This window comes from Biomphalaria glabrata, chromosome 8 (genome assembly GCF_947242115.1).
Source record: "Biomphalaria glabrata chromosome 8, xgBioGlab47.1, whole genome shotgun sequence".
Taxonomy (NCBI): Eukaryota; Metazoa; Mollusca; class Gastropoda; family Planorbidae; genus Biomphalaria; species Biomphalaria glabrata.
The window spans coordinates 13,573,458-13,595,760 of record NC_074718.1 but is presented as its reverse complement, the minus strand read 5'-3'; the positions used below and the strand labels follow the sequence as shown (position 1 = coordinate 13,595,760).

Below are 22,303 nucleotides of genomic sequence, written 5' to 3'. Positions count from 1 at the left end.
ATCTCAATGTATGGGCTGAACAAAAAATTAAAATGACGAGTGCCTGTTTCCCCAAACCTTTCAGATCTATATCCGGGCGAATCATAGGCGGCGCCTGGTGGTTCTTTGTACTGATCATCATCTCCTCCTACACCGCCAACCTGGCTGCTTTCCTGACCATTGAAAGGATGATCAACCCGATAGAATCAGCAGACGACCTGCTTAACCATCCAAGCATCAAGTACGGGGCAGTTACTTCTGGTTCCACACTGCAGTTCTTCTTGGTGAGTTTCTATTTATTTTTTTTTTTGGGGAGAGTCTTCTTTTACTGATTTTTTTTTTTTTTTGCGATGTCATGACCTCCACAACTTTATTTTAATATTTTTGCCACTCTTCTGGCATCCAATTCATACAATCTAATTCTTTCTCAAATCGAGACGACCTCTAGAAAAAAAACCACTAAGTACAAAAATGGTATGACATAAATGAGCGTGTTTCTTGGTTTACTATTCCAAAATAAATTGATAAATAGATGGATTTATTATAGTTAACTTTGAATATCTATATATACATGTATTATGTTTTGACTACAGACCTATATATAGTGGTTTTGATATTGACTAAACCTTGTCTATTTAATGACTCAGAACTCTGATGTGCCTGTGTACAGACAGATGGGAGAATACATGAAAACACATTCTGAAGTCCTAGTGCAAAGTAACGAGGAAGGTATCGAGGTTTGTTGCTTCATTCATTTCTATAAATGTAAATACACTTGCTGAGTGACTTTCTTTTTATCCATGGACTGGAGTAATGGTGTCCGGACAGTCCCCTAGATACTTTCTAGATTGCCATATCCCAGGTAACTCTGTTTTAAAGTACGAGATTCTATGCATAAACTGTGACAGTGTACCTAAGAACTTACAAATATAAAAGCACAACCTAATAAAATACTCAGTAAGACACAAAGATAGAGGCACATTTCTTATTCCGTATGCTAGAACAAATTCTTACAAATGCTCCTTCTTCCCTAGTGCCATTAGAGAATGGAATGGGTTGCCTGAATCAACCTGGAAAAACAACGACTTTGCAGAGTTTAAGCCGTTGATTAATATGCATGACTAGATTAACACATGAAATGCATAGGACGTAATTGTCTTCTTTTTTGAAGTAACGTCTGTAATATATAAGATAAGAAAATAATCTAAGATAAATGTGCTCTCTTAAAATAATTCCTTGTTTAGATTGTAGTTTTTTATGGTACGTAATCTTTCTATCTCAGAGAGTTTTAAAATCCAAAGGAAAATACGCTTTTCTGGCCGAGTCCTCTTTTATAGAATACATCAACGAGCGATCACCTTGTGATACAGTCAGTGTCGGCGGCAAGCTCAACAATATAGGATTTGGTGTGGCGACACCAAGGAACTCTCCGCTGAGGTTAGTTATCTCCATTGGGCAATGCTGTTTAATTGCTACTGTTATCATGTGTGTAACTGTTGTTTGATTCCGGGTTCACAAAGGTCTCACCAGTCACACGAGGAGACACAAAAGCCCAGTGCAAACTAGTGCAAAGCCCTCAGCCTCCTGGATGATAAAAGTGGTCATCGTCGAACCACGATGGACAAACTATATATAGTTATTACATTTATAGTTCGTCTATCTGGTTCGATGATGACCACTTTTTGTCATCTGTGGCCTGAGGGCTTTGCACTCGGGTTTTGTGCCTCATGTGGCTGGTGAGACCTATGTGAGCCCGGAAAACCTGGGCAGGTTATTCCAGCTGGAGCTCGTGTCAGTTGCCTTGATTTCTTTTTTCTTTGACTCTTTTCTTCTGCTAGTGCTGTTCTGTTTGTCTTCTGCTCGAGTAGCTCTATCATGTACGCAGTCAGAGATACTTGGAGGGTGTTCCTTGAGTGCTTTTTTTTTTCCAACCATGTGATCTCCTCTCTTCCTTTAATTGGCCATAAAGGAGTCTTTTTAGGGAGTCTCTCATTATGCAGACGTGGCGTGCCCATCGCAATTGAGACTGCACCATGATTACATTTAGTATTTCTTGTAATATTGTTACTGATATTTCTATTTGTTTGGACTAATACAATTATCTTAAATCTTTATTCTTTGTTGCTATCATTGTTACTAACTGCCTGGCCTTGTGGTCATCACTTTGAACTAATGTGGCGACGATCCCAAGTTCGAATTCTGCAATCCTGACGGAAGTTTGATCTAGGACATAATAGTCTTCATTTCTGAAAGAGGTTTGGTCTTGAACCTAATAGTTGTCATTTTTGAAGAGGTTTGATTATGGACCCTATAATCTTAATTTCTGAAAAGGTTTGATCTTGGGCCTAATAATCTTCATTTCTGAAAAGGTTTGATCTTGGACCTAATAATCTTCATTTCTGAAAGAGGTTTGATCTAGGAGTTTTCATTTCTGAAAAAGGTTTGATCAAGGACTTTATAGGCTTCATTTCTACAGGAGGTTTGATCTAGGACCTATAATTTTCATTTCTCTGAAAATAAAATCTTGAAACTTCAAAAAGACTTTTTCCTCCACAGTTTCGGATGTTATTTCACAAATAAAGGTTATTACGTCCGAGCCCTCCTAACTTCCTGAAAGTTTACAGGAACAGCGGCGTGAACGGTTGGAACCCTGGACCATCGAGACCTCGCTGTTGCTTTTGATGAAATCGTATTTGTTATACCGTCTACAATTTTCCTGACATAAACTTGGGATTTTTAAATGTATTTGCAATGTAAATTTTGTGAATTAAAAAACAATATAGAACTTCAAAAGCGTGTTCGAAGAGATAATTCGTTTTCCGCCATGTTTCAGGGACCCAATCAACGTGGCCGTACTAAAACTGAAGGAAGAGGGGACGCTGTACACACTGCACCAGAAGTGGTGGGTGGAGAAAGGACAATGTGGTGGCGCTCATCAGAGTAAGGTTGGTGGTCAGTGTGGGTGTGTGTGTGTGTGTGCTTGCGCGCGCCTTGTACTATGAGTAGTGTTCGTTATGAAATGTTAAAACACCAACCTTAACATCAGCCTTAACATCAATCTTAATGGTAAATCTAATCTAGATGTTATACCAAAATATTAAGCACAGACAGTTAGGGTTATAACAGCGTATCTAGATTTAGGAACTATAAGCTACTCGATCGACCATTAAAAATACGTTTTGATAGTGAGTTGAGTTGGGAACATATTCAAAAACAAGAAAAACATTTTTTAAACTTTAAAAAAAAGGTTATATTAAGTGTAAAGGCTTATACCATTATATGGATACAGCGAGATATCTATCCCTTGTTCGACAACAAACAAAATAAGTAATTACCTATAACTAATTAACAAATTGTTTCTTTTACAATTGATTCTTTTTTGGTCAGGTAAAAGAAATAATTGTGCGAAATGTCAACTTGTTCTGCAATTGGGTTTAGGAGAAATAACGTACTACTTGAGTCGGGTATCGAACCTTTAGTCCACTCGAATAGGTAGCCAAGCCCAAGCGTGCATAGCCTCTCAGCCATACATCCCACTTACTTATCGTGCACTATGCTATATACTGAAATAGAGTTCAACGAACAAATAGCTTTGGTTATGCGTTATAATATAGCCCTATATCTTCATGCATAAATTGTATGCCAAATATGTATCTAGTGAGTGTTTGTGAATGTATGTCAATGTGTATGGTTCAATATCTAAATTCTGAACATGTATTAGGTACCTTTACAGAAAAATTACTTTAGTGTAAGCATTAAATGAGCAGTGATTCATGTGCTTGTAAAATGTTCATTTACAAGTCACGTGATTATATTCAGTCAATATGAACTGTTCCTTCTAGCAGGCATATACTGCAGCGAGATGACTTCGTATTCTTTGGTATTACCTTCACTTTTAGTTATATAAATATGGCTCCTTCTGTCTCAGAAGACAATGTGTATGTTCTGTGTGTATGTCCATTAGTACACTATAATATAATATTATTATATAATTTCAGCAAAAGGGAAAGTTGTCTTTGACATTAAGTAATGTTGCTGGAATATTCTATATACTTATCGTTGGCCTGGTCGTGGCTATTGTCCTCGGAGTGTTTGAACTCATGTGTTTCAGAGCAAGGAAAAAAGTAAGCAGCTTTTTGAATTAATAAATATTTTGTTTTAATATCTTTTCATAACGAATTAACGTAACGTGTGATTATAATAATAATAATGATAATAATAATAATTGACCTCGCTTACTACTGACCGTCTGTCTCATAAAAGAGAAAAACTTAAATGGAAAAACAAAGAAAACATGGCAACCTAGGCTTTGAGATTAAGCGTTTATGGAAGTTATCTAAAATAACAATATACCCCATTGTTATATCAACCATGGAGATAATGACAACTGACCTCACAGATACCTTGAATGCCCTTAACATTCTTAGGAAGATTTTCGTTGCCTGTCGGAGGTCGGTTCTGCTGCAAACTTGCCGCATCACCAGAAAATTCCTCATTGGACACTGATATAGAGACTACAATGAATTTTGTTTCTCTTTAACGAAACTTGACCCTGGCAGCGCCAGAGAATGACTACTCGTTCGTTTCTGACATAATAATAGCTTACATTAAGACTCTTGATTGATTTGCCAAGTAAATAAAGTATCCCTTTCTCATCTTACGATCTAAAGGACAGATGATGTATAAGTCATCGGTTTCTATGGCCGACTTTTAACGAGGACATCATGTGGCCAGCGAAGTGACCAATCCCCAACTCCCCAACTAATGTCGGGTAACCATTAGAAAAGGATGGACTAAGAGCGTCGTAAAAATACCCAAAGTTTAAAACCCCGGTTTTGACCGAGATTCGAACCCGGGATCCCGTCGGTTCGGAAGCCAAGTGCTTTACGACTCAGCCACCAAGCCCCCTTTGCCGACCAATCAGCTCGCTTGACTTGTCTCAGACGTTCCTTCACAAATGAAGATCATAATTTCCAAAACTCGTTTTTATCCTCCAGGAAAAGGTTCTCTTAAGAGAGGAGAGATTGTCCGGTGATGGCTTCCTGAGAGGTACTAACACACTGACCACACTCTGTAACACACCGAACGACAGAGAGGATGGCATGTTACCGTACGACTCCAGACGACAGGTAAGTCACGTCTGCTTTTAACAGGGCAATGTAGTAGATGATTGCTTTAACTAGACTCTTATTATTATTAAATAAACTGTACCAATGTGTTTAGATGTATTAAATGAATAATGAATTATTCCTTGAAGGAACACTTTTTTAAAAAAATAAAGTATTTGTAATGTCTACTGGCAAGGTATCCCAATAAACATTGGTCAAAAATAGCTTGAACAAAAAGAATAGTTCACTTATTTGGGTTGCATCATTGCAAACAATATTGCATGGCCTTATACAAATCAAATAAGAACATAAAACTAAAATATAACTTAACCTTGGTTAGGCCAATAATAGAATATGCATCCTCTGTTTGGGACCCCTTAACTCAAGATAACATTAAGAAACTGGAACAGACACAAAATAGAGCAGTGAGATTCATAACAAACGAATATTCACATTTGACTAGAGTAACACCTTAAGTGAAATCACTCAATTTAAAAACTTTTCAGGACAGAAGACTTAAAAGTAAAGTAGCAATCATACATAAAACACTGAATCATAATCTTGAAATACAAAATCAAAATCTAATAAAATACTCAGAAAGACACAAAGATAAAGGCACATTCTTCGTTCCATATGCTAGGACTAATTTGTACAAATGCTCCTTCTTCCCTAGCGCTATTAGAGCATGGAATGGGTTGCCTGAGCCAGCCAGGAAAACCAATTTGGTAGAATTTAAGACACGGCACGACTAGATTGACCTGGAACATGCCTCTGCCGTAATCATCTTTTTTTTATAATGTAACATCTGTATTTTATAAGATAAGATGCAGGAGCAGTCTTCAATAAGGACAATATAAAAATTATTTTATATATAATATATACAGTGCTTTTTTGGGACGGTACGCACCGGTACAGCGTACCGGCACCTTTTTCAATGTGGGGAAAAAATTATTACTTTTCTTGTATTTTAACGTTTGTTATTTATTTATTAGCAGTTAAAAATTTAGTAATCCATCTCTGAGTACCGGCACCTATATTTTACGCAAAAAACAACAAAAAAAAAAAAACACTGTATAAAGAATAATACAATATATAACAGTGATGCCCAACCTAGACCGGCCCGCGGGCCATTTTAATTTGACACTCATGTTGCGGGCCGGTCTAGGTTGGGCATCACTGTTATATATTGTATTATTCTTTATAATAATAATTACCAATTTTTTGAGAATTCTTGTTTGCAAATGCGCTGTGACATCCAACCCTACTTTTCACTTTTCTTCGAAGTTTTAGACCGAGGGCCTACTTTTTGTTTTCTTCCATTTCATTAAGGCGCACATATTAAATGGTACAGTTCCGCTTGAGTTGATACCAAAAGACGATCTAAAATGATGAACATCACTGATATATAATATTAAGAACAATTTAATCTAAATTGATTTATTTTGTACATCTAATCTATACGGGTGTCGTTGGGCGCCAGTCAAATCTTTCTGGGCAAATAGTGGGTCCGCCTTTCTTGTGTCATTCAACCATTTTTCTTGTATTCATTGTATATTTCTTAGCCTGGCCATGGCCAGTGGGAGTGTTGCTGTTTTTTCTATTAAAGGTTGTCTGAATTTGTAACTCGTTTATCTTCATTTCACAGACTCCAGAACCGCCGATACTAGATGGTGAAAGAGAGAAATATCCCGACACGTTGTCTCGTAGACTGGTAGGTCCATGAAACTTTTTTACTTCGCCTTTTGAACATAAATTAGAAATTGAAGTGTTGTCTACATCTACAAACAAAAAACTGAAGTGTTGTCTACATCTACAAACAAAAAACTGAAGTGTTGTCTACATCTAAAAACAAAAAACTGAAGTGTTGTCTACATCTAAAAACAAAAAACTGAAGTGTTGTCTACATCTAAAAACAAAAAACTGAAGTGTTGTCTACATCTACAAACAAAAAACTGAAGTGTTGTCTACATCTAAAAACAAAAAACTGAAGTGTTGTCTACATCTAAAAACAAAAAACTGAAGTGTTGTCTACATCTACAAACAAAAAACTGAAGTGTTGTCTACATCTACAAACAAAAAACTGAAGTGTTGTCTACATCTAAAAACAAAAAACTGAAGTGTTGTCTACATCTAAAAACAAAAAACTGAAGTGTTGTCTACATCTAAAAACAAAAAACTGAAGTGTTGTCTACATCTAAAAACAAAAAACTGAAGTGTTGTCTACATCTAAAAACAAAAAACTGAAGTGTTGTCTACATCTAAAAACAAAAAACTGAAGTGTTGTCTACATCTAAAAACAAAAAACTGAAGTGTTGTCTACATCTAAAAACAAAAAACTGAAGTGTTGTCTACATCTACAAACAAAAAACTGAAGTGTTGTCTACATCTAAAAACAAAAAACTGAAGTGTTGTCTACATCTAAAAACAAAAAACTGAAGTGTTGTCTACATCTACAAACAAAAAACTGAAGTGTTGTCTACATCTACAAACAAAAAACTGAAGTGTTGTCTACATCTACAAACAAAAAACTGAAGTGTTGTCTACATCTACAAACAAAAAACTGAAGTGTTGTCTACATCTACAAACAAAAAACTGAAGTGTTGTCTACATCTACAAACAAAAAACTGAAGTGTTGTCTACATCTAAAAACAAAAAACTGAAGTGTTGTCTACATCTACAAACAAAAAACTGAAGTGTTGTCTACATCTAAAAACAAAAAACTGAAGTGTTGTCTACATCTAAAAACAAAAAACTGAAGTGTTGTCTACATCTAAAAACAAAAAACTGAAGTGTTGTCTACATCTAAAAACAAAAAACTGAAGTGTTGTCTACATCTACAAACAAAAAACTGAAGTGTTGTCTACATCTAAAAACAAAAAACTGAAGTGTTGTCTACATCTAAAAACAAAAAACTGAAGTGTTGTCTACATCTACAAACAAAAAACTGAAGTGTTGTCTACATCTAAAAACAAAAAACTGAAGTGTTGTCTACATCTAAAAACAAAAAACTGAAGTGTTGTCTACATCTAAAAACAAAAAACTGAAGTGTTGTCTACATCTAAAAACAAAAAACTGAAGTGTTGTCTACATCTAAAAACAAAAAACTGAAGTGTTGTCTACATCTACAAACAAAAAACTGAAGTGTTGTCTACATCTAAAAACAAAAAACTGAAGTGTTGTCTACATCTAAAAACAAAAAACTGAAGTGTTGTCTACATCTACAAACAAAAAACTGAAGTGTTGTCTACATCTAAAAACAAAAAACTGAAGTGTTGTCTACATCTAAAAACAAAAAACTGAAGTGTTGTCTACATCTAAAAACAAAAAACTGAAGTGTTGTCTACATCTAAAAACAAAAAACTGAAGTGTTGTCTACATCTAAAAACAAAAAACATCCACAAACATATTAAAAATAAAAACATACATCTATTTGCATACACTACAAAAAACATGTATAAACAATCATAAACAAACAAACATCTACAAACAAAAATTCAGAAGCATATTTTAAAACCAACATACTTTTACAAGCATGCACCTAGAGCAAATATATATATAAACTTATAAACAAACGTCCACATACATCTACAAACAACTACAGTCAAGTATGCATCTCAAGCATAGATTTACAAACAAATATATACAAAGCAAACATCCCAAAAAATACATCTACTAACATATATAAACAAACATCTAAAAGCATACATTTACTAACATATATAAACAAACATCTAAAAGCATACATGTACTAACATATATAAACAAACATCTAAAAGCATACATCTACTAACATATATAAACAAACATCTAAAAGCATACATTTACTAACATATATAAACAAACATCTAAAAGCATACATCTACTAACATATATAAACAAACATCTAAAAGCATACATTTACTAACATATATAAACAAACATCTAAAAGCATACATTTACTAACATATATAAACAAACATCTAAAGCATACATTTACTAACATATATAAACAAACATCTAAAAGCATACATCTACTAACATATATAAACACACATCTAAAAGCATACATCTACTAACATATATAAACACACATCTAAAAGCATACATCTACTAACATACATAAACAAGCATACATCTACTAATATCTACGCAAATATACAAAATATGTATACAAAACATTCGTAAACTATTACAAAGATGCTTCTACAAACATATACAAACATACATACACACTTCTACAGACATAAGACAGACAATACATAAAGTGGGGTAAACCAGAACGAGCTCCTCACATTTCGGGTCATTTGAAAAGTCAATGTCATTGGTCAATCAATTCCGAGTCACCGCTGACTCTACTCTTGATGTGCTTTGTTCATTTCATGCATAGGAAGCTGTAGAAATTGTCCTATCGGGCTCAGGACAACAAAAACGAAGTCCTGAAGACTCCCGACATAGCAGTTGTCTTGACTGAACCAAGGCCGCCCTTAGATAATTGGAGTCTCTAGTCGAATTGAACTCGGAGGCTCTAAAAGAAATAGTAGAACAAAAAATGAATGCCAATAAAAGTACAAAATTTATTTCCAAACCTAGTGCACTACAACAACCAAATGGAGCACAAATTTTTGTTGCTTTTTTTTTTTCTGTAGAGAATTTTGGAGGGGGGGGGGCCTGTACGAGGCCCCTGCCCATGGGAGGCCCTAAGCGGCTGCCTAGTTTGCCTATGCCTAAGACAGGCACTGACTGAATGTTTAACTTCAATAACTTCACGGGAGACAAACGTTTCTAAAGCACCTTTGTATGATCGTTGTTTTTAAATCATTTGAGTCATCGTTAAAAATGTGGCCGAGGCCGACATTAATCTACTATGCATTCGAAGGATAGTGCACAACTAGCACTATTGATCCCCAGAAAATTTGTGCGTTGCATTGAAACAGATTTGTACATACTGTCTACTTATAAAATTAATTCATGTATTTTAACGGGGCAATGCATACTGTAATATTAAAGGAAGTCATAACAGTTAAACTAAAACAAACACAATTTTACCCAGTAGAGTACTTTCACACTGTCAAATGTTTAGTAATGTTAATATCGTTATATATATAATATATTTTTAAAAGTCCAATACTAACATGTTAAAATGTTTTTAAAAGCCTATGTATTAGCCACTTTAGAATTCTCTTTCTATAATAGATCATTAACAACAGCAGTAAAAAGATTTACATTTATACATTTTACTCATTTGATAAATAGACCACAAATATATTTAAAAGCAAGAAATATACGATTGTATAAGTACACGTATGTAAATATTGGGACTAATTAAAGTCTTACATTCAACACATATTTCCCCTACCAAGAACCTGTTTGGGCTATAATTGGTCGTGGGCTGGTCCCAATGAACACCCTCGTACCATGGTTGTTATACCATTTCTGAGATAAAACAAGCAAACTATAAAAAAATATTTTTTTTTCAAAGTTATTTATGTGGATACAACTGTACATTTATAGCCATGTTTAAACCCCCACATATCATGCCATATCCGTTATGCTTACACTGAAGGATTAATTTCCTTAGTTGGTATCAAATACAATAAGATTTATTTCACTTAATCAATATCGAACTAAAATAATTAATTTCACTAATTGGTTGTTTTTTATTTTTATTTTTGTTTTGTTAGGTACTATACAAAATTGTGCATAGTTTCAACTTGATCTGAGAAAGGGTGTGGGAGAAATAACGTGTACAATGATCTACGGGGACAAAACCCCATATATCATGCCATATCAGTTAATTATCAAACAAAATAATTAATTACCAGTAATTACTTGACTAATTGGTTATTTTTTTAATTGAATGGTGCATTGTTAGATACAATAAATAATTGTTTAAAGTTTCAACTTGATCTGAGAATGGGTGTGGGTGAAAAAAAATGTTTAAAATTTGGCACATATAGAGTGAGTGAGTTGATATAAGCTTTGTAAAAATACTCTTTTTCTAACAAAGCTTTGTAAGGGAAAGAACCTCACAATTTCTGCCATATCAATACTGCAATATTTATCAACCTTTTACTATATAAAACAAAATTAATTAGTTACACAATTTAACTAACTAATTGGTTAATTTTTTTGCTTCATTAATGTGTTGTCATCAACAATGACTAATTGTGCAGAAGTTTCTATTTGAGCCGAGGATGGTAAGCGGGAGAAATGACGTGTACAAGATTTGTACCAGACAGACAGAATGAGTTGATATAAGCTTTGTAAAAATACTACAAATCCTCTCAAGTGAGAGAAATTATAATATTCTATTTTGTCCTTAACAAATGCGTAATACAACTAATGAACGAATAAAATTATAATTCTGCTAATCTACAGTAATTTTGAGTTCATTTCACACACATTTATAGTCCCCTCTTTTAAACAAATTCGTTTTACAGACGTTGTACCTTTACCTATCCCTTAGTCTGTTGGACCGTAAGGGCACCATGCAAGATTTGTCAACCGTCTTTCTCCATTCCTCTCTACCGTTTGCCTTAGTTAGAACCTCTTTCAATGGCTAGTCCGTCCATTCTTTTATGTCGTCCTTCTATCGTTTCCTCTGTCTGCCTCTTCTTCTTTTTCCTGGTACTGTTCCCCGAAGGAAAGTCTTTGCGAGCCCCGAAGATCTTGTAATATGGCCATAGATGTTTAGCTTGCATTTTTTTTACGATAGTTAGCAGATAGTCAATCTAATTTCGCCAATGACAATATCCTACATAGAAACTCCGAAGACATCATACTCTAATGTCCAACGTGTCTGGAAAATATGTCAGAGTAGAATCTTTACCCCTGTAGCTCAACGCAAGTTTTACTTCTTTGTATAATCTAATGTGTTGATTGTCTCGATAGATTAAACAATATCAATGAGGCTAAATTGAACTTTGTTGTTGCCAACTAAGAAAATAAGAAGAATATAATTCTATCAATATCTTAGTGCGTGGCAGTTGAGCTTCGTATTAAATCTCCGCTAGCCAATTGGTTTTTAAATAAGTTTTGAAGTCGTAAAGTCCAATGTTTCTTCCATATTGAAGAACTTACAAAATGTGTTTATGCATTGCTAAAATGCGCACAAAAAATGCCATATATAGATAACTTTAGAAACAACACAACTCATAGACATATATTATATCTAGACTGGAAACCGGAAATAAATTCTTATCCGCGATTGATCGATTCACAGACATATATATATATATATATATATATATATATATATATATATATATATATATATATATATATATATATATATATATATATATATATATATATATATATATATATATATATATATATATATATATATATATTTGTATGTACGTAAACTCTTTTTCAAGCTCTAAGGCAGCGGTTCTCAACCCTTTAAGCTTACCGACCCCTTTTTACAATTCCCGACTCTTCAGCGATCCACACACACACACACAACAATAGTAGAATAGACAAGAACAATCCATATTTTCGATGGTCTTAGGCGACCCCTGTCAAATCGTCAAGCGACCCCCAAGGGGGTCACGACCCACATGCTGAGAACCTCTGCTCTAAGGGTAGTCGCCCCATTTCCTGTTTGTTTCCATTGAGATAATGTTTCAAAAATCCTAGGTCGAAATAATTCATGTTGATTTAAATCATCTTATGTACATTTAAATAGATTGATTACCTAGATCTTTCTAGATTATGTATCTAAAAATTGCAAAATAATAATTATGAGACGAGAGTACTCTTATTTTTGATGTTCAATTACTAGATCTAGATCTAAAAATTAAATTTTATGTTATATAGGTTAGGCTTAAAAAAAAACAACTTTATTTCTTTTAACTACTTTACAAAACATCGCCTTGTTTTCAACTTTCTAAAAAAATGTCACATTTTTTGTTGTGTTAAAAAGTCTCCATGTCCAGTCTAGAGTAGTATATATATATAAGTCTATGGCATAACTTCAATTATTTTTTGACCGTGATGCATTCGATACACAAAAAGCTAGATTTTTACTTTTTTTATACTTATGGAATCTTTCCATACAATGTTTTTTTTTAATTAACTGACATTATTTTTATTTTCGTTTTATTTACGTTATTGTTAGTCCTGTTCATTTTGATTTATCCGTCTTCTCAAATTCCTTTTAATATTTGCAATTGTCCTTTGCAGAACTCCGACCCACCAGACTATATAGGCTTCGAAAAGTTTCAAGTGGACATTCAGGCACCTTACAGCGACAAGAGTGACATATTTTGACACAAGACTGGCGGCTAAATTTCTGTTATTATTTAAAAACTAGCAATTGGTGATCGTCTGCTGTACATTTGAGGAAGTTCAATGGTGCGCATGCTCAGGCTTATGTCTCTTGCATGAATGCTTTCCAGTGGCAATTTAAAAAAAAAATAAACGAAACAATTACTGCTTTAGGATAATTAATTTGCTCAAAATCAGTTGTAATATTCATATAAGAATTTGTAATTTTGTTTCTGTCATATTCTAAATATGTATCAAGTCAAGTGCAAACACACTTATAACCATTTACCCAGAAGCAACATAAAGTGTCAAATTTGTAAACTGGAGAATGTTCGCTTGTTTCATGAGATGAAAGCTAGGGCCAGTTGAAGATGTCTAAAGTTACAAGAGTGTTTGAGAAAAAAAAAAAGATTCAGATATTTTTGTAAGAATTCTCCAAGTGACGTAATTTTTTTTCCCATATTTATGTGTTGTTTTTTTTTACTATTATTTACTGCCAAATTCTTGTCCATATACATAGCAGACGTGAGTGAGTAGCCTATCTTCCGGTTTATCAATTTCAATGATAATCCATATCAGTGTGTTTAAAAATCTACTGATTGGTGCCAATGTGTGTGCAATTTCAATTTGATCGATACGAATTATCGAATCTGACTCTTTATAACCATGTGATAACTTTTTTTTTATTATTGCAACTTTCATGTACATAATTATAATATTTCATAATTTCATGTCTTCTCATGTTATTTTGTATTTTATTTTAAGCATTGTAGATCTATACAGTTGATAGGACAGAGAATGAATGGACGGTTGTACGTTTCTACTGTAATAAATTAAGGGCAAGCAGTGGCGTAGCAAGGTGCCCGTTGGCCCGGGTTCAATAATATGCTCTTCTCCTCCCCCTCCAGCCCATAGGAAAAATTTAGTGTGTGACAAAGAAATCGAGTAGTCTGTATGCATCGGTACATTTACCAAAAGACATTCCAATGAAATTAGTGTACCTTTATTTGTAAGTAATAAAGTCATTACGTTTGATACAGTTATTACTCATTGTAAATAATAGTGTAATAATTGTAAAGATAAATTGTAATTTCTTCCTACTTGGACTTCAGCCAATATTTCTTACTTTTGGTTCTCCCATATATGATTTGAGTCATGGCCTTCGACACTAAAATCAGACTGATGCACTCCTATGTCATAGTTACATTCTTATACTCTTGCGACTGTTGGATGCTAACTGCAGAACTAGGGAGGAGGATCCTAACATGTAAGGCGAGTATTTGATTTTCTTTAGTATTTTTGATAAAACTGTATTACCCAACAAGCCTATTAACTAGTTTTGAAATTGTTGGGCGAGGTAAGAAGTGTGTGTGTTTGTTTTCTTCAATACTAGATCATACTCTTGGAAATCAAACCAAAGTGCACATTTGTATTCACTTTTGTGTCGACCCCATTGGTTCATGTAAGCCCTGTCGGTCTGTCAAGAATCATGGTTTCCCAATCATTGTCCCAATCGCAATGAACCCCCCCCCTCGAGCTATGGCTCTACGACACAGGCTGTGGGCCCCTAATGGTCTTGGGCCCGCCTTCATTGAACTCCTTCGCGCCATGGATGCTACGCCACTGCGTGACTGAATAACGGTGCAAAAGTTTAATGACTTTCTAACAAATACTGATATAAAGAGGCGATTCACCCACCGGCTACCTAAGTTCTCTATACTTCATTAGAATCCAGCAGAGATCCACCATGTCTCTTGTTTCTCTTTAGATCTGTTCATGCCTTGTGTTGAACAGCGCGCTGGTACGCACCATATGCACCAGCGTAGGAGATATATATATCCAATATTTTACCATGCGCAAATATATCCAATGTATGTCGTTATTAGCTCAATTTCTATTCAAGACATTTATTTTAGTTGCTGTAATCAAATAACGAGCAGTTCATTTTCTGTCTCTTTTTATCTTGTTTATCAGTTACAGGGCGGTCTAGAATACTAATTCGCCGTTCTCTTTTTGCGTGACATGTGACGTGACAACCAGCTATTAGCTTCAAGATCTCTAAAGAGACCAATCGCGTTATACAGTGGAGCCTCGAGATACGAGTTTAATTCGTTCCAGACCCCAGCTGTAAGTCGAATTACTCGTATCTCAAACGAATTTTTCCCATATAAAATAAAGTAAACCCGATTAATTGGTTCTAACCCTATATAAAGTTCCAAAATAACCTAAATGCTGAAAAACGTATGCATAAACAATAAAATAAATAATGAAATGAGAAATGCAGAAATGATATCAATCAAATGTAGGTCAAGCAATGGTCAATGTACAGAGCATTTTCTGAGTGGCTGACGACTGCAGCTGAGTGCGGGTGAGGAGGAGGGAGTGAGGGGTAGGGAGGACGAGTTGACTGCACAGAACAGACACAAAACAACACTGATTCGTTTCGATGGATATCAACCTCTTCTTCGTATCATTGGACTTTGCGCTTAGGCTACGTTAATTTTCTTGGGACCCATGATGCACAAGAATAATTCCGATTCAAATCACTCAACTCGCAAGCTACAATACTCACACTACTGAGACGAGCCAGCGCTGTGATAGGTGCGATTGGTCGAGATCATGGTGTACCCACTCTGTGCTGTTTTTGTCCAAGTAACAACTGAGGCAACTTCTCCCCATTTTCCCGCGCTGGCAATTATGGTTCCTGTTCCAAGTGAGAACGGAAAGATCCGATTTCGCACGATCATCGTCGATAGGTTTTAACTATAAAGCTCGACTCGAATTGTCGCTCGTAAAACAAACAGAAATTTCGCTCCTGATGCTGCTCGTATCTCGAATTACTCGTAAGTTGAGCAGCTCGTGTCTCGAGGTTCCACTGTAGTAGGCCTAAACACTGACCTTCGACGTCGCAAAATGTTGGCAGTTTTATCCAATTGCTAGTTTCCAGATCACAGATCAGACCTCACGACCTGTGACGTGGCAACGAGCTGCCCACAGGTTGCAACGTGGCATATCAGTGATCATAGGCCTACTATTACGATTGGTCTTGGTTAATACTATTTTGTACCTGTAGATCTGTTCCTCAGTCTGATGACACAACTCCAAACGTGTTGGTGGGGAAAAAAATCCTCTTTAAAGAATTAAATCTTTGTATTAATCTCAATTGAAATTATAGAATGAATAATTACCCACATTATTCTTAGTGAGATCCCACAATACAGTGATTTCAATATAAAATCCACTGATATATTTCCAATATAAAGTTTACCGCTATTCTTCTTCCCTCTAATTTATACTGCCTCAAATTAATTTCAACATCAGCTATGACAATAATTTGATTAAAAGTTATTGTGTGGTTTGATTTTATTTTACATTTTCCATAGACTTTTTTTTAGATATAAAACAGATTCGCGACAACTTTTGACGTTTAGATAATCTTGGCACGCTGTAATACATGACACCCGCCATTTCTAATAAAGCCCACTTTAAGATGATGCCTACGATATAGTTCTGATAGCTAGTACCAGATTTAGACTCGATAAGGGGTAAGCTATTCAAGATATGTGGACCCCTGTAATCAACATTAGGGAAAATTTCTTTTGCTGTTTCTTAAAAATCATTGAAAATAACTGGGGAACCCTTTTCGTGGCTGGCTCGTGTTGTCTTTAGGACCGTAAATGCAGCAATGTTATTGCTCCTTCTTACTAGCTTTATATCTGATCTTTGATACTACAACGTTCGTATTGTATTTGCTATGCAGATGATTGTTAAAGACTTCTATTTGATTCGACTATTGGCCTGACTTCAAAATATTTTAAGCGTTTCATTTCCATGTCAAGTTTAGATGAGCCCGTGGCTTCTTATTTTGAAAGTACAATGTTAAATAATTGAAATTATTATTTCGACGTTTACTTTTAAAAGGAGACATGGACTTGGTATGTTTTGGTATTTTATTTAAGTAGAATTTTACCTTCTTTTAGGTCCAAATGTTATTTCAATTATGATGATTTCTGACTTTGTACATGTTTTGTCATAGATGTGTTATGTACATATTTATAGTTTTGTACACAAAATAAATAATTCATCTAAATAAACTTTTATGAGATTTCACCTTTTTTTCTTTTCTATAATAATGGTATTTGCAACTTAATTGTCTTATTTCTCAGGTAAACACGTAACCCAACCTGGCGACATACATTTTAGGTTTACAGTAGGACACTTTACACATGTTGCTACCAAGTGGGATCTAAACTTTAAAAATGTGGATTGATATTTTTTTTGGTGGGGAGCAGGGCTGTCATTCTTCCCCTACGCCCCCCTTCCTAATGAAACATATTTGTTTTAAAGTATGTCTCTCAGACGTGAACATCTTTGCACTTAAATGTGTTTAAAAAGTAGCAAAATAAAATAACAAGGAGAGTAAGAGTAGATTAGTTGGAAGGGTCACATTGATCATACCCCATGTATTTTTTAATGTTTCAATGTAACAAAAATATAGTTGTTTTTTTTTTTTTTTTGGGGGGGGGAGGGAGGGGGAGGCTAGTCTTTGGTACCTTTTAAAAAAAAAATATATATATATAGGCCTATATATATATATGTATATATATATATATATATATATATATATATATATATATATATATATATATATATAAAGAAATACAGCCCAAAAAAGAGACAAGAAAGAAAAGAGACAAAAAAGAGAATAGGCAGAAACCCAATGATCCCAAGGATGTAAGCAGCTTGACAACTGATGTCACAAGTGAAAACTGAGGAATTCTAAACTGTTTGTTTGTAAAATGTTTTACATGTTTCGGATGTTCCTTCAGAGTTGAAGATAGTTTACTTCCTAGTCCGAACCTCCAGCAGGACGACGGGGGATGGGAGCGGGCTGGGTTTGAACCCTCGATCGTCGATAAATCCGAACGACAGTCCAGCGCGCAAACCGCACGACCAGGCAGCCATTGTCCACCAACCAGCTTTCTCCAGGCTTCTCGCTTCTTTGCGAGTCTCTCCAACTGTCCCCATGTCTTGCCCATCTGCTTGGAATCTGCTTCCAACTTACAGCCCCTTTCATTGTTTGCCCTTTTCGGCCGTCCCCACTTCCTTCTTCCTTGGGGCTTCCGGGGGATGACTTGCCGTGTAATGTTGGATACAGGTTTGGGAAGGTGGTGACCTATCCATCTCCATCTCTGAAGGATATCTACTTCAATGGGCTTCTGGTTTGTTCTTTGCCACAGTGCTTCGTTCGAGATCTTGTCTGGCCAGTGGTTTATAATGATCATTATATTACGATTTTGAAATAAGCCTAATTATTTTGTAAATCTGTTCTCTTTTAGCCGATAAATAGGAACCTTTGTAAGAAAACTTTGCAATCTGCAAAATAACATGAAATCGGATTTCAATATCCTTAGTAGTTTAAGTTCTAAACATGACGGACGGACACACAAACTGGAAAAAACTAATAGCGGCTTTTCCCCTTTCTTATTTACTTATTTAGACCCTCCCGCGCCGTTTGGCGCCATTGGGCGGAAAGCTATCTCCACAAAGATCTGTCACTGGCAATGTCTGAAGCCTCCTCCCACCTGGTGTCCACTGTTCTAAGGTTTTCAATGAAAGTGTGGCGCCAAGTTATACGAGGACGTCCCTGTTTGCGCTTTCCTCGAATTGGCCTCCAATTCATCGCAACTCTTGGTATGCGTTGTTCATTTTGTCGGAGAACATGTCCCGCAAAACTCATGCGACGCTCTGTCACAACATCACTAAGTGTTCAACTCCCATTTCGGTATAGGATTTCCTTGTTTGAGATCCGATCTATATAAGTGACTCCCAAATCCGTCTCATCCATCTCTGTTGAGCCACATTTAGTCTTTTCTTAATTTTGACAGATGACTTCCATGTCTCACATGCATATGTTGCTGTTGGGATGACGATTGTGTTAAGAAGATGTATTTGTGTCTGAGTCCTATGGCTTGACTTGACCAATTAGGCTGCAGCCTTATGAAAATCCTCCCTGCCTTTCCTATTCGGCACGCTAAGTCAAGGTAAGCATCCCAATCGTTTGTTTTGATGCTGCCAATCAGGGCCGGCCTTAGGCCACTGCAACCAATGCGGCCGCAGTGAGCCCCGCGCTACTTCTAGATGTAAATTATTAAATTAAACCATTATACCTTATAACATTTTCCAGGAGCTCCTGGAAATCTCCTGAAATTGAAAAATATACGAAAAAGTCCAGGAGATTTCCTGAAATTATTAAAATCTCATGAAAACTCATAAAACTCTCATAAAAATTAGACAAAATTGTCATTCTGGGGTGTCATTCAATATGAAAAAAACCGCCGATCCAACGTGAGTTTAAAAAAGAAGGAATTGTTAATTTTCATTGAATAATAGTGAAATGAAAGACACATTTATTTATTGTCAAATATAAAATCTTAATTTTCACTTATTATCTTTATCCCTAACAAGACTGGGCCCCGCGCAATCTGTTTCGCATAGGGCCCCGCAATAGTTAGTGCCGGCCCTGCTGCCAAGGTATGTGAACTTCTCCTTTCCAGACCTCTAAAAATCAAACTTTATACAAAGAACAGATTGCTGTGCTAAACGTTAAGTGTTAGTGTCTAAAAGAACTGTCAGTTAATTTTGTATGGTCTCTCTCTCTCACTTCCTTTCTTTTTCTTTCTTTTCTGTTTTTAGTGTAGCAATAGCAATAGAAGTAAACAAGGAATTCAGAAATATGTAAACGCTATAGAAACAGTTATTCTCTCCGCTACTAAGAGCCTACTAAGAGGACACATTAGGTCTGGTCGGAAGGACATTCCAAAAAAATCATCATTTATTTAAGTTAAAAAAAAAAAAGGAACAAAATATCACAACTATTCTATGAACAATTCAGTGGGGAAGTACCGGTAAGTGAGAAGTACAAATCACGATATGAACTGCTGCACTCACACAGACTTATAGGCATACATTGTCTGAGTGCCTCTTGAGTATTTTATATTGGTTGGACTACCTATCAATCGCTTACATTTAGTGTCATTTTTTGTATACTTAGCCTCATGATAGCAGGAAATGTAATGCCGTGACCTGATCATTCAGTAGTTGAGATTCAGAAAGAACTCTTGTCAGATATTCAACGCTGTGATAGTGTAGAGACTTGCTGTAAAATGCAACCAATAATTTGTGTTACTTTCTGAATCACTCAGTCAATTCACTTCTACGACTACTTTGCACTTATCTTTGAAACTTAGTGGGAGAATCAGAAGCAGTAATAACCTCAGCTAGCAGAATACGAACCCACTTAACTTTCCGAGAGGAAGTGAATCAGACATTATAAAGTGTTTCTCCCTTCATTCTAAACAAAAACAACTTTGTTCGACGCACATTTTTTCAACCTTTGTTTACATTAATGGGACCAAAAAAAAATTGATAGTTTAACGTTACTACTGATACCAGAAGTATGTCAAAGGTCAAATTCATTAATCTTTCATTGGGTATTTTTCATCTTAAATAACTGAAAACAGCTAATGAACTTATAGGTCATGATGGGAACTAAACTAAATTTTAAAAATTAAATTAAAACTTAGTTTCAACTAAAATAGAGTAGTTAGGCCTAAACTAAAAGTTTATAACCGATTTCAAAAGATAAGTTAAACTAAATTTCAAAATATTAATTTCAACTTTAAAAAATTTTCATAACTTTTTTTTATGGGGGTGGGGGAGGTGATCTAGACCTAGTAAATCATCTGACTGTACCTACGTTTCGATCAAATTATTTTAGCCTAACACTGTATAAATATTTCTCCATAATGATATATGTAATATATATAGCCTATATAGGTCAATGGGAAAATGTTTCTTACATAAACGTTATTGCATTATAAAATTTGAAAAAAAAATGTCTAAATAATTATTTTGTTTGTATTTATACCTTGAATTAAAACTTATATTAACTTATTATATAACGAAAAATCTTACTTAGACCGGTAAAGTTTAAAATCTCATAAAATCTATAAAAAAAAAAAAAAAAAAAAAAACATATAGATCCAGAATGCCACATTTAGATCTAAAAACCAAAAAAAAAAAAAAAAGAAAATTTGCTAGAGTTTGATGAAATGTTAGGGTTTTAAAACTATTTTAGAGTAAAGTAGGCCTACATGCTTGTTGAACCATGCCAATTGTTCTTGTCTGACCACTCAATATACAACAAACTTTATTGCATAACGCGCAAGGGAAAAAAAACGAAGGGGCGAGGGTTCTTGCCATCATGGACTACACTCTACAATACACTAGAACTACATGTGTACATCTATCTGACCAGGTTGTTAAATTCAGTCGGACACACAGTCTATTTACTGTTTGGGCAGGAAGGGTTTGTAACTATTTAAGTGTAAAGATAGATCTAAGTACAAGCTTGACAAACTATGCCATTGTGTTATTTACTTGTCTGACCACTCAACAAACACTATTTCATAACGCGCGATGAAATCAACATTACTCTAGGCCTACATGTGTACGTCTAACTGACCAGGTTGTTAAAATTAATCAGACTCTATTCACTTTTTAGGCAGGGAGGGTGTGGATTAAAATGCTTTGTTTTTTTCTAGAGTTGGTTATCCTAATGCTATTAATTCTATACTAGTAGACCCGCGGCGTAGCATACCCCGCTATTTAGTGAACACTTCCTGAAAGACACAATTATCCAAATGGGGTGAGTTTGGGCAAACGACTGCTCGCCACCATAAACGCCGGAAGTATTATGTAAGCAGCGTGTATGGCTGTGCTTCCGTGAGTAAGAACAACGGACAGAGCGTCGAAATAGTTATCCCAATGTTTGCAAACAAAGCTTACAGCTATCTTGCGAAATTCGAAAGCAACTGTTTCGTCGATGACATTTTTCCAGAATATGTGACAGAAATAAACAGTTACCTGATGCAGGCATTTCGCCTATATTGAAAGACCTGTTG

The 22,303-nt window shown here is 35.1% G+C and overlaps 1 protein-coding gene across 2 annotated transcripts in view; it reads left to right on the top strand.

The window, feature by feature from the left end:
• The window catches only part of LOC106059817 (glutamate receptor 1-like), a 132,327-nt gene extending 114,906 nt beyond the window's left edge, over nucleotides 1-17,421 (top strand). The window contains exons 16-23 of one of the 2 annotated variants that reach the window (XM_056038965.1): nucleotides 65-263; nucleotides 627-716; nucleotides 1,262-1,416; nucleotides 2,813-2,924; nucleotides 3,978-4,103; nucleotides 4,977-5,108; nucleotides 6,733-6,798; nucleotides 13,254-17,421. In XM_056038965.1, the coding sequence (XP_055894940.1) occupies nucleotides 65-263; nucleotides 627-716; nucleotides 1,262-1,416; nucleotides 2,813-2,924; nucleotides 3,978-4,103; nucleotides 4,977-5,108; nucleotides 6,733-6,798; nucleotides 13,254-13,340 (967 nt within the window). In that variant the 3' untranslated portion in view covers nucleotides 13,341-17,421. Of the gene's footprint in view, nucleotides 1-64; nucleotides 264-626; nucleotides 717-1,261; nucleotides 1,417-2,812; nucleotides 2,925-3,977; nucleotides 4,104-4,976; nucleotides 5,109-6,732; nucleotides 6,799-13,253 lie in introns of those variants that run through there. The other variant, XR_008779460.1, reaches the window with a different exon arrangement.
• The last annotated feature ends 4,882 nt before the right edge of the window (nucleotides 17,422-22,303 follow it).